The following is a 13,097-nucleotide window of genomic DNA, read 5'->3' as shown; positions in this document are numbered from 1 at the left end:
CTTCCTTTGCTTTGAACTTTGAGTGTCGTAACTTTGCAGATATTGTTGCTCAAACAGCAACATTACACACTAATCTATTAATCATATATAATGTTCATTAGTTGCTGATGCAGTAATCATTAATAAATGGTTTAGTTCTTCATGAGTCATACATTAACTCATGATTATTTGTGAATTATTTAAGCATAAGTAATGCATTATTAATTTAAAGCAATTATTAAATAATTGCAAAAAAATTAATAAATTAAAAAATTAATAAATTATTAAATTAAATAATTTAAGCATAAGTAATGCATATTAGTGCATCCGTATTGTAAAGTACCACACTCTAAAAAAAATGTTGGGTTGTTTTAACCCAATGTTGGGTCAAATATGGACTAACCCAGCGATTGGGTTGTTTTAATCCTGCGGTTGGGTTAAATATTTGCTTAAGACAACCCAATCACTGGGTTAAAACAACCCAATTGCTGGGTTAGTCCATATTTGACCCAACATTGGGTTGTTTTTTAACCAGAATTTTTTAGTGCAAGTCACCCTAACTGTACACTGTAAAAATATTTAGGTTCCCATTAGAAAAAAAATCTTGGCCAAATTTAATTTATGTGAATTGATGCAATTTCATTCACAGAAATTCAATTTGCCCAACTAAAAATGTTGAATGTAGAATGCAAGATGATGTTCCTGAATAGTTGATGAATTCATAGCTGGCCAAATTGTTTTAGTTGGCCAAATTGTTAGATCAGTAACTAGAAAATTTTCAATTGGATACCAGATTTTTTACAATACATAATGAGTGTTTAATAGTTTTTTATTTTTCACTGCAAATAATCAAACCGAGTCATGAGAGATTCTGGTGGGACTGCTGTTTGAAGAGTGAAATCTCACCCAGATCGATGGAGATATCAGGCTCTGTGTTTGTGGCTTGTGAGGTCTGCTGAGGAAGTAGATGAGGATGCTGAGGGAGGAAGATGGAGTCGAAGAGTGGGCTTGTGGGCGGCGGAGGCGGAGGCGGGCTGTCCAGGTGGTCTGACGGGGTGTCGTCACTGATCCCGCTGTCACATGGTGAGGGCACCCAGAGAGGAGAGCAGGGCTCTGACATGACGCCGTCTGATGCTTGCAGCAGGGAGTCCAGGAAGCTATCAACACCTTCACCATGACACACACTCTGCAAGGATACAGACAGAAAACACAATTATACACAGAATAAAATAGCAGAAACACACTTGCACAACCATGATGCACACACATTACTGATGGGTCATCCGTCTGCTGAAACGGATGACATTGACGATCCGAATCATGAATCAATACACTGATTCATAACTGTTCAAATCTGCGTTTTAAAATCGGCCCATCACTATATAAGTCTTTATTTTGGGGGGGGTTTTGCGCACAAAAACTATTCTCGTCGCTTCATAAAATGATTGTAGAGCTGCTGTAGTGAGATGGGCTTTGTAACGACGTCTTTAGTGCCTTTATGGGTCTTGAGAGAGGAAATGACATCGGTGTCAATGAAGGCCTTTCTGAGCCATCGGATTTCAACAAAAATATCAAAGATAAACGGAGGTTTTATGGGTGTCGAATGATATTTGGCTAAGTAATTAATGACAGATTTTTCATTTTTGTGTGAACTAACACTTTAAAATGTCCCTATAGATGAACCATTGCCATAGAAGAACCATGTTTGGTTCCCCAAAGATCCATTCAGTGAAGAGTTTTTAAAAGAATCTCTTTTAGGATGATAGAAAAAAATACAAAGAATCTTTTGTGTAATGGAAAGTTCCCATGGATGCTGAAGTTTCTTTATGGAACCATTGATGCCAATAAAGCAGCTTTATTTTTGAGAGTGCATGAGAATTAAGTTTAGCTATATGAAAATTAGTGCTGTCAAATGATTAATCACATCTAAATTAAAAGTTTGTGTTTATATATGTGTGTATGTACACGCATATATTAAAGCAGCACTAGGTAACTTTTCAACCTCCATAATATATTTTTTAAGACTCTTGTGATGATAAATCGACTTACAATAGGTTGAATGATACGTCTGCCATAGCCTGATGGGGTCTGTATCGTTTTTAATCGTACTTTTAAACTTCGGGTTTCGGGTAGTAACCCGAGAAAAAAAAAGAACTACAAAATTCGACTGCTTTACGGCATATACGTCACTTCCACCAACACACACACTTCCTTACATTCGGACGTGCGAGCCCAACTTTGTTCGTCGGATAATATAGTCATGTCCGAAGCAGCACAGACAAATAAGAAAGAAAAGGTTTTGTTGGAGGAAAGCAATAAGAGGAAACGAGAGAGTGATGGGATTAAAGGCAGGACGAGGATCAACATGTGACCAGCGTTTGCTCGTTGGCGTGAGCTGAAGGAGGCGTGCCCGACCGATGCTGTCCTGCTTGTTACGGTGAGCTACCACTCAAACATTGAACTGAAGTATCATATAGATTCTGTAAAACGGTAACCAATAGACTACTATAATGATGCTGGCTTGTAAACGAGAGCATCGTGATTATTTGGCGTTTGAAAAAAATAAAACCCATGAAATTATATTCATATGACATGCTGAAACATATGCCACTGACTGTAACGTTACCTGGGATGAAGACATTTCACACGCGCCGCCAGAAGAACACCTGCATGTGAACTCCTCCTGCAGTGTTCTGGGGAACTGTTAGTGCTGCACCAACCCGCGGGACGCTTATATGAAGTTATTTGGCCCGCACCGCACCACTGTATATATTTTTACAACCCGCCCCGCACCCGCGACCATTAAATAGACATACGGGGGCCGCGGGTTATGAGACGACCCGCGCATTACTAGTTCAGGGCTATCAGGGTTGTCATGTCAACAAATGCACGCGCGATGGCAGCCCCTGTTGTAGGATGACAGATCTTACGACAGTAGTTGAGGACATTATTTTTTCCAAACTGTAGGGGGACCCCGAGAGCAAAAGTAGCCAAGTGCGGCTTTAATATATAATTATAGTATATTAATATACATGCAATATTAAATGATGCAATATTGATGTGTGCATGCCCAGTGGCCGTAGCTGTATCCCTTCTAGTCTTTACCTTGGGGGACATGGTGTACTGACACCACCCTTTCACAAAATATACGGATTGGCTGTACACATAAAAACGCAAGGGTGTCAGTTTCAGATTTATCCACTCTGGGACCCGATTTCAAAAAATATCGGTTTCAGACTCCTAAAATGCCGGATCTGTTTGTACAAAATATTGATACGATACATTTTTGTGTGGACGGGACCTTAGTGGGTGGGATATATTAGGCAGCAAGTAAACATTTTGTCCTCCAAGTTGATGTGTTGAAAAACTGGGTCAGAGTATCTCCAAAACTGCAGTTCTTGTGGGCTGTTCCCGGTCTGCAGTGGTCAGTATCGATCAAAAGTGCTCCAAGGAAGGAACAGTGGAGAACCGGCCACAGGGTCATGGGCGGCCAAGGCTCACTGATGCACGAGTGGAGCGAAGGCTGGCCCGTGTGGTCCGATCAAACAGACGAGCTACTGGAGCTCAAACTGCTCCAGAAAAAAAAATATATCTATAGAAAAATATATCTATATTTACATAAAATATTTCATACACAAAATAAGAATAAGCACAAAATAAGAAAACAAATATTTAAATATAATAAAATCATGCATTTTTTTGTATTTATTTTGTCAAATATTGTCATATCCTGTGTTAATTTTACAGTAGATGCATTTTGTCATCTTGCTAAGAATACATTTATCTAGTCATAAACTGATTAAATATTTTGAAGTTTAAAATTTTGAAATTGTAACAATTGAATGTTTGTATTTAGATGAGTTAAGTCCTAATTGTTTATTGCTCAGTAGTAGGATGTGTTTTCTGCCTATACCGGCTGTTGCTTTGCACCTTTGTTAGTTTAATGCCAGCTTTAACAAATTAATCCATCCAACTATGACATCCATAAATTTCCCTAATGTAACAGCATGTTTCATGGGAAATTAAAGCATGCAATGCTTTCCTAAATACACTTCTGATCAAAATCAGTTATTAGAAGGATTTCTGAAGGATCATGTGACACCAAAGACTGGAGTAATCGGGAATAAATTACATTGTAATATACACACACACACAAATACAAATACAAATACAAATAAATTGTTAAACAGAAGAAACTTCCCTCAAAAATATCTTCTAAACAGTTCACTATATGTTTTGTAATAATACACAACAGTATGATATCAGATACAAACACACACAGATGTTGACAAATCTGGGTCAGACATGTAATGTGCTGACTTCCAGGGTCCCTCATTTATATAAATAACTAAAAATAAAATGTTCTCAGTGTGCTCTCAGTAAGAAGGTTGTCTGATAAACTCGGAAAAATCCAATTGCATTTCACTTACGTTTTGATCTATGATTGACCACGCAGGGTTGTCATAGTCCCCATCGCTTTCCATATGAGAGTCCTTTTGTGGCTCAAGGAGCAGGTCTAGGAGTTCAATACCAGAATAACCCTGAAATATAGATAAGAGGTGGAAAAGTGGGAGAAAAACAAGTGTAAGTAATGTCCTAAGATGTCGCACAAGAAAGTCTTAAAATAATTTGCCCCTCCATTTTTTTGCAGCAACTTCTCGTCTCTTATGATGTGCTAATGGTGAGGCAACCAATAGCATTTTAGCTGGCCAAGCTGATCTGGTTTGCTGGTTTTAAAGGGGTTTTGGGCTGTTATCAGCTAGTCAGATTTAGATAAAAGCTGGCCGACCATCTAAACCAGGTGGAAATATCCTAAAAACAGCATCTTATAAATGTGTTTTGTTGTTATCAGCTGATCAGGCTAATCGATCATCTGAACCAGGTGGGAAAAACTGCTTTAGTTTTAAGCATTTAATACACGTGCTGTTCACAAAAGCAATGCTGTTCTGTCTTTTGTTGCATTCAGCTATTGTCTGAAAGACTGGACATCACAACAAAGTCTGAATTAGACAGTGGGAAACTCAGGATTTTATTTAAGTAATGAGAAAACATGCCGTAAGCAATGAATGCTCTGTATTAATGGTAAATTGCATATACAAAATACCATATTGTACAAAAACAATAAAATATGTGATGATTCAATTTATAGCACCTTCGTAAATTGAATAAAACAAAACCCCCTTTTTTTAATTCATCAAGCTCAGTTTTCACAGTACAAAAACGCTCTTCAGTGTGGGCGGATAGTCAAAATGTAGAGTTATTGTCAGTCTATTCAGATTAATGACATCCTGACAAATCTGAGCACAGTTTGAGACTTTGAGGAGAAACTCTGGAGACACGTGTGGTATTAGGATGTTCTTGCGGAAGAAAAACATCATGGAGGCTTTTCTGACTTATGATATAAGCGTCCTTAAGCACCCTGCAACAGGATGGTGACCACTCATTTTTGATTTTCGTTACTTCCACGTCTGAGGTCCTGAATGTAAATCTTCTGCCCGCAATTTATTAAAGATTGAGGAAGCTGCTTTGACGTTAAAGTTTAACCAGGTCCTTTGGGCTGGCATGAAGTATTGATGTGAAAGTCTGCAGTGTCGTTATTAGTGCTGCAGCACAGAGAACAGTGCTAAAGAATATAACATTTGAAACACAGCTGGCTGTTTGTGACACAACAGGATTCTGACAGAATCATCTCTCCTCAAGCCTGAGTACATCATAAAGCAACAGGGTAGCATCAAATGCAGAATGAATGAATCCATGCGACCATACACCTGATATAATGAGGACAAGGACACGAAAACCCATTACCTAGAATAGATTGTGCTTTACATCTGACATGTTGAAGATGAGAGATGAAGACTTGTTCCAGGCAAAAAGAAAAAGAATATCATGCTCTTTGATATATTAAAGTTGAATGCTGTGAGTTAAGATTTCCTCTGCCAGAGAAAGTAAACTCCATCCCAGAGCAGCTAGTCTGATTCAGCATCTCACACACACACTGGATTGAAACTGAAAAGCTTGGCTTTGAATCAGCACTACTGGTTTTCTGTTTAAGTTTGTTAAGTTGATTAGCTATCTGTGTAGAATTACATTAGCTGTTAGACCGCAAATAAGGATTTTTTTTTTCTCTGTAAAAGAAAGAAACTTCTACCCGATCAGCAAAATACGTTAAAGATTAGTTCACTTTAAAATGAAAATGAGCCCAATTTACTCACCCTCAAGCCATCCTAAATGACATTCTTCTTTCTGATGAACACAGTTAGAGTTATATTAAAAAAATATCCTAATGTTTCCAAGCTTTATAATGGCGTCCATTGAGTTTGAAACCCAAAAAAGCACATCCGTCCATTAAAAAAGTGCTCCACATGGTTTAATAAAGGCCTTCAGGTGCGAATGAATGAGGTTTTGTAAGAAAAATATCCATACTGCCGACCATTTTTCCCATCATTAAACTAGCAAAAGAGGATTCGGACACGTCCTAAGTGCACTTGCTCCATGCGCTTCAGACCATACGCTCAGATAATTAAAATGGGACACTGAGTGTTATATAATGCAAGATTAATGCTGTTTAAGATTTAGTAGTGTTTAATGTTTAGCTATGCTGATTTAGAAGAGTTTCTGTTTTTAGGGGGTTACCATCATGGTGACAAATGGAGCATGAGTTTAATTTGAGAACAGGTATGTCGAAAGTATGAGTTTTGAGTTAGATTACTTAAATACTTTAAGTCAAGAGCCATTCAAATACACAAGTACAAAATAAAAGTGTGCTAGTTTTGCTTAAAGTTTGAATTTCTTAACCAAAAAAAAAAAAAAAATCAATGCAACTCAAATTGCCTCAAATTTGAGTTTTGCAAACTTTGAGGTTTACAGTGAGTGGGGTGATTTCAGAAAAAGAAAAAATACTCTATATTGTTAGACCAAAGTCCTCAATGAATTTTATGAATGCCTTTGGGAAGAAAAATCATTCATTTGATCTCTCTTGCTTTTTGCAGACAGCAGTTTGTTGGAGGTAAGATTGAGACTTTGATTACTTTAAATCTCCCTCTCACATTTATCCTCTGAAAAACACGCCGCATTAATATTTATCTTGACAATCCCTTATGAAAGGAAAATATATTTACCAATATATTACTTCAAAATATATTATAATATATTGTAAATACATGGAATAATATATTGATGGTATTATACAATATATTATATATTCCTGTAATATACTGCAAAATATACAAATGATTGCCGCTTTCATATATTGCAATATATTGGTGAATATAAATATTAAATCCCATATATGTGAATATATTGCCTAATATATTACATGATATTTTCCAATATACTGCAATATATTTTTGTTTCGTTAGGGATGAGATGTCAAAATGTTTCAAAAACTGCTGTCAGCCTTTTCATATGTATGATTTCATATGAAATTAAACATCTCTTATCAAATTCTGCCAAGACCAAATGATAAAGCTGAATGGAGATCAAATAAAGACTTTAGTCTCTGCTGAAATGAGTCTCTGTTTCAACAGTGCCACTTAACATTTAAAAAAAAAACTCTCTGAGACAAACTTGATGTTTAAATAAAGCATAAGTGAGATGTTTCCTGATTAGATACATGTATCATATTACATACATTTGAGTGTATTGAAAGTTATGTTATAATGTGCATTCAGTTGATGGCTATTATAAGACACCTGTTCACACTCCAGTAAGAGATCGATGTTAGGCATGGTGAAACATTGTGCCATAAGTATCATGGTTTAAACAATAAGACTAGCAGTTTTGAGCTGATTAACAATGATGTCGATGAATGTGTCCAAACAGTTGCTCGCCTGTCTAATAAAACACACCATATATTAAAGCGTCTCTGGTGTTACCATGGAAACCGAGGGTATGATGTCATTGACTCATCCTGATTAAAATGGCTTATTTCTCTGGATTTAAACATTCTTGGAAACATTTGGGATAATACGCAATTCAACAAAATATATGTTATTGTTCTAGTGGTTTTTGGATATTTTATTTCAAAATTCTCTGTGCTAAGGTATCTAACAAAGAGAAAGAGACTTTCCCTTTGTCCTTGCATGGTCGGCTGTGGCTTATTGACGGATTCCTAAAGGAAAGGTTTCATGTGGTAGCCTATGACAAAGCCATATTGAAAACTGAAACCTGTGATAGCACGTGTTAAGAATGAGAAAGTGAAGGTGGGTATCTAATACCAAAGCAGATCAATTTCTCCAACCGATACCACAAACCCTTTGGACCTTTAAACCTCAGCTTAGTTTTTCATCTAAGACGGGTATGTTCTCTCAACCTCATCCCACGACTTACATCGCTCCGCGGTCATGTGGTTTTACACTGAAGATAAGCTTTATATGTTTTATATGGCTTGTGCTAATACACACAAAACCATGGCATACCTGAGTCAACCTTTAAAGAGCAGGAGACAATTTCATGACGGTTTTGAGGACACAGTAAAGGTTTGTGAAGTGAGACTGAATCCATGCACACAGACACAACAAAAGAGAAATCTTTAAACTCCAATTCCATTAAGGAGGTTTTATGTTATCTAATTACTGTTGTAAATCAAGATTATAGATGGCAGAGTAATCCACTGGCACAACAAACATCTCTCATGGATGAGCGGTTGTGGGTAATTACGGCATTTTAGTCTAAATGTAGATCTGTTGAACTTCCTCTGCCTCATCTTGTTATTAATGGAAAACCTCTGAGAGGAGCCTTGGGTTTTATTTTTGTTTAAGATAATTATCATCCGGGGTTGTGTTATTGTCATTTCAAGCACAACAAATACACTGCTTCAACGAAATCTCAAAAAAGCAGAATGCTCTTTTTTCCTCTAATGATGAGATATAAATGTTATTCTCAAACGTTTCTCCTGAGCGAAAGAGCTCTGTAATCTCACACATATCTCATAGGGTTTATAAGAGATCTCAATAATGTCTCAGATTAGAGATCTCAGCATTTTTTAATCAAATTCTTCCCAAACAAACATTTTTCTCTGGGTTGTGTCATCAAGCTAAAAATTAATTTGACCCTATCACTGCACTGTAAAACATTTTATGACCATTAAGTTATGACAACATATGGTTTTATATTGCTGTAACCATCAAAATAAGTTACACAATTTTCAACCCTTTATATGTTACAGATTTAGTCAGTTTAATGTAATTTAGGTTTAAATTACTTAAACATCTAAGTTGATTGTACTTAAATATATATACTGTAAAAAAAAAAAAAGTTACCTGGTTGCCTTAAAGTTTTGAGTTCATTGAAATTCAAAATTTGAGTTAATGCAATGAACATTTTTGAGAATTGACAACATTTATTTAAATATAAAAATATTTTGTAAGCATATTGGGTAATTGTGTATGTAAAAAAAGACGGAGTGAAACGGATTTATCACGTTTTATGTGGTTCAGATACAAATATTTTTTCTATTTAGTTTCTATTTATTAAACCAATTTCCTTCATTGTATCAATATGATGATTTGATTTATTATCAATGTGAGAAACAGTTGTGTTGCTTAATTTTGATTTTTTTTATAATTTTTTCCCCTCTGGATTCAATTAATTGATTAATAAAAAAAAGTGAAAAAACTGATTATATTTAAATAAGAAATATTTTGTAACTAGATACACAAATCTTTTTTTTATATATATACTATATATATACTGTTTACACATTTTGGATTTTTTTTAATGTTTAAAAAAACTCATATAACAAATATATACTGTATACACTTTATTGATCAAAAGTAAATAATTTTTATTTGTTAATATTTTGAAAGAAGTTTCTTGTGCTCACCAAAGCAAGCTGCATTTATTTGATTTAAAGATAATCGATCAATGATTGATTTCTTTGACAGTGAAGAATGACAGTGAAGTAATGACTGAGGAAAGTTCAGCTTTGATCACAGGAGCATTTTTTTTGTTTTACTGTATTTTACAGCATAAGAGCATAGCATAAATTACTTATCTCAAAACTTCAAAAACAATAAATTATTTTAAAATGTTGACCGGTGAAGTGTATATACAGTATATTTGTTATATGAATCTTTTTAAAACAAAAACTGACCGATGTCACTGGTAAACTCATTTAGTTTTCAAGTGCATTTTAAGCATACAATATTTTGGAGGACACACCCATTGTATGGCAGTCCAACAATGTCTATGGCGGTTACTTTAGGCCTAAGGTGGGCCCAATCGACATTATAACCTTTTCAAATGAACGTTTTTTGTTTTTTTTTAAATAAAGCATAAAAATGTCACTGTTATCTGAGAATGACCCCATATATGACACACAGTGAAAATGCACAGTAAACCCAAAGGAAATGCAATACTTCACCTTGTCTGAGAGAAGTGCCATGCTCCAGGCACTAGAATCCCCAACAGATATACAAGCAAACAGAAGAAAATGATTCAAATCCAGAGAAGAAAATATAGTGTGTCCGTGTGGTGCAGTCCTCCGAACAGTTGTGTTTCTGAATGTGTTCTCAGTTCCAGGACAAAGTTGAAACTCCAGATAAACTCCAGATAGTGAGCCTATTATTCAATTGGGTTGCTAATGTTCAGAGGGCTTTGACTGACAGGTCAGATCATACCTGTAAGGATCTGCATTCTGTTTATCAGTGACGAGATGATGATCTCATCAAAATAAATCAACACGATGACATCATTGTCTAAGTGAAATTTAAATCAGGTGGAAACATCGGTTCAGTGCGCATGGGGTCTTGACTCAATTTGTAATATGCCAAAAAGGCTCTATAAGGAGAAATGTCTTAAATGATTGCATAATCTCATCTCGTCTTCCATTTAGTTCTACTCACGAAGTAGGATGAGCTGTTTAATTCCTAAAATTTAAAGAAAAAAAGAATAAAAACTAAATTCATTAAGACTAAATCCATCAAATTAAAGGTTCTTTATAAAACGGTTAGTTCCAGTCCTTGACTCGGATTGGTCAATAGCTGTTTTATTCACAATAAAACACGGCTATCATTTCACCCGATTTCACCCAACTGTTCTGCGTATCACTGCACAACACCCTTAGCAACCACTCTTAGCAACGTAAACAAATGTTTCTTCTCATTGATACTGTTCATTGTCGAAGCTTTTATTATTGTGAGAGAGAGATTGAGTGACGAAATGTATTTCCTTTTCCATTGTAGCACTTTGAGATTCTTCGGAATGAAAAGTGTGTTATAAATAAAATCTCTTATTATTTACCTGCATTCAGATTTAGCATATTCCTTAAGGTCAGTGCAATGTTCATAATTTTAAAAAAATCTGTTGAATGCCCGCTGTGAAATCTTGTCCTTTTAACAGTAAAGGGGGTATTCCCGTGTTCACACAAGTTTAAATCCTTTCAATATAAAAGTCTTCACTATTGAGTGAGTTACTCATTAGGAGTAAGCGTCTTTGCCACCATCTGGGGTAATAATATAACTTCTGTTGCTGTCACTGATCTATACAGAGAACATTTACATTTACCCTATATTGTCAAACGTATTGTGACACCTCTCCAAATCACTGAATCAGCCTTTCATGGCCCCAGGTGTATAAATCAAGCACATGCAGACGCTTCTACAAACATTTGTGAAAGAATGGGTCGCTCTCAGGAGCTCAGTGAACTCAAGTGTGGGACCGTGAGGATTTACACCTGTGCAATGAGTCCACTCATGATATTTCCTCACTACTAAATATTCCACGGTCAACTGTTAGTGATATTGTAACAAAGTGGAAGCGATTGGGAACAACAGCAACTCAGCAATGAAATGGTAGGCCACATAAAATCATAAAGCGGGGTCAGCATATGCTGAGGCACACAATGTGCAGAAGTTGCCAATTTCTGCAGAGTCAATAGCTACAGACCTCCAAACTTTGTTTGGCTTTCAGATTAGCTCAAGATCAGTGTGTAGAGAGCTTCATGGAATGGGTTTTCATGGCTGAGCAGCTCACCCAAGCCTTACATCACGTGCAATGCAACGCGTGGGATGCAGTGGAGTAAAGCAGCCGCCACTGGACTATAGAGCAGAGGAGACGTGTTCTCTAGACCAATCACCCTTCTCTGTTTGGCAATCTGATGGACAAGTCTGGATTTGGCGGTTGCCAGGAGAACGGTATTTGCCTGACTGCACTGTGCCGAGTGTAAAGTTTGGTGGAGGGTGGATTATGGGGTGTGGATGTTGTTGTTTTTTAGGGGTTGGGCTTGGCCACTTAGTACCAGTGAATAGACCTCTTAATGCTTCAGTATACCAAGACATGTTGGACAATTTCATGCTCCCAACTTTGTGTGAACAGTTTGGGGATGGCCACTACCTGTTCCAACATGACTGCGCACCAGTGTACAAAGCGTCGGTCCATAAAGACATGGATGAGCGAGTTTGGTTGAAACTGAAACCTTAAACAAAATAAGTCTGAACTGTGCAATCAGTGCACGCTTATCCTGTAATTGTCCCAGCTGTTATCATAGAGGATAAGGGTAATATTGAGAACTGCACATACTCATCAGAAAAAAAGAGGAAAGTGTTACATAACTCCTGAACAAACTTATGTTGGCTTGACAAAATCAGCACACTTTTATTGTGCAAACTTCTATATCTATATCAACAGCCTCACAAGCATATTTAGTAACATATTAACTAAGTTACTGAACAATTCAATTTTCATATTCATAACAGAAATTAATATTCAATACAGCTGGAGCTCTATGTGACAATACCAGAGAAAATAATTTCAACAAAGAAAAGAACACTGGTCAGAATACATTTCTTTATGCCTCCTCCCAGACATGAAAGGAAACAAGCCAGACAGAACGAAGGGCAAAGGTCATATTGGCTCGGTCGGACAGACAGGGAGGCTTGTCTTTTTGTTAACTAGCTGAAGCGTATTAGGATCTGTGATATTATTGACTCGTGTGTGTGTGTGTGTGTGAATTGTAAAGGTGGAACGTCCGCAAGTTAAACAGATAAAGTCTTACACCAGCACAATTCTTCCACGGAAATGTTTCCGATAGAATCTACTAAAAAAAAAAAGGTCAAGAAAACCAATTAACTCACTGTTCCAAATCCTGGAGGAATTCAGAAGAAAAAGAAGGGATTCAG

At 36.4% G+C, this 13,097-nt stretch overlaps 1 protein-coding gene across 2 annotated transcripts in view; it reads right to left on the bottom strand.

The window, feature by feature from the left end:
• Nucleotides 1-10,475, bottom strand: part of creb3l3b (cAMP responsive element binding protein 3-like 3b) — a 30,990-nt gene extending 20,515 nt beyond the window's left edge. For both annotated transcript variants that reach the window (XM_067452810.1, XM_067452811.1), the window contains exons 1-3: nt 10,343-10,475; nt 4,410-4,520; nt 886-1,165 (exon numbers count right to left, since the gene is read on the bottom strand). In XM_067452810.1, coding sequence (XP_067308911.1) covers nt 886-1,165; nt 4,410-4,520; nt 10,343-10,363 — 412 coding nt within the window. In that variant the 5' untranslated portion in view covers nt 10,364-10,475. The remainder of the gene's footprint in view (nt 1-885; nt 1,166-4,409; nt 4,521-10,342) is intronic.
• Nucleotides 10,476-13,097: the final 2,622 nt, after the last annotated feature.

The sequence above is a fragment of the Pseudorasbora parva genome, chromosome 9 (assembly GCF_024679245.1).
Source record: "Pseudorasbora parva isolate DD20220531a chromosome 9, ASM2467924v1, whole genome shotgun sequence".
Classification (NCBI taxonomy): domain Eukaryota; kingdom Metazoa; phylum Chordata; class Actinopteri; order Cypriniformes; family Gobionidae; genus Pseudorasbora; species Pseudorasbora parva.
The sequence above is the reverse complement of the archived record's forward strand: the minus strand, read 5'-3'. Positions and strand labels throughout refer to the sequence as shown.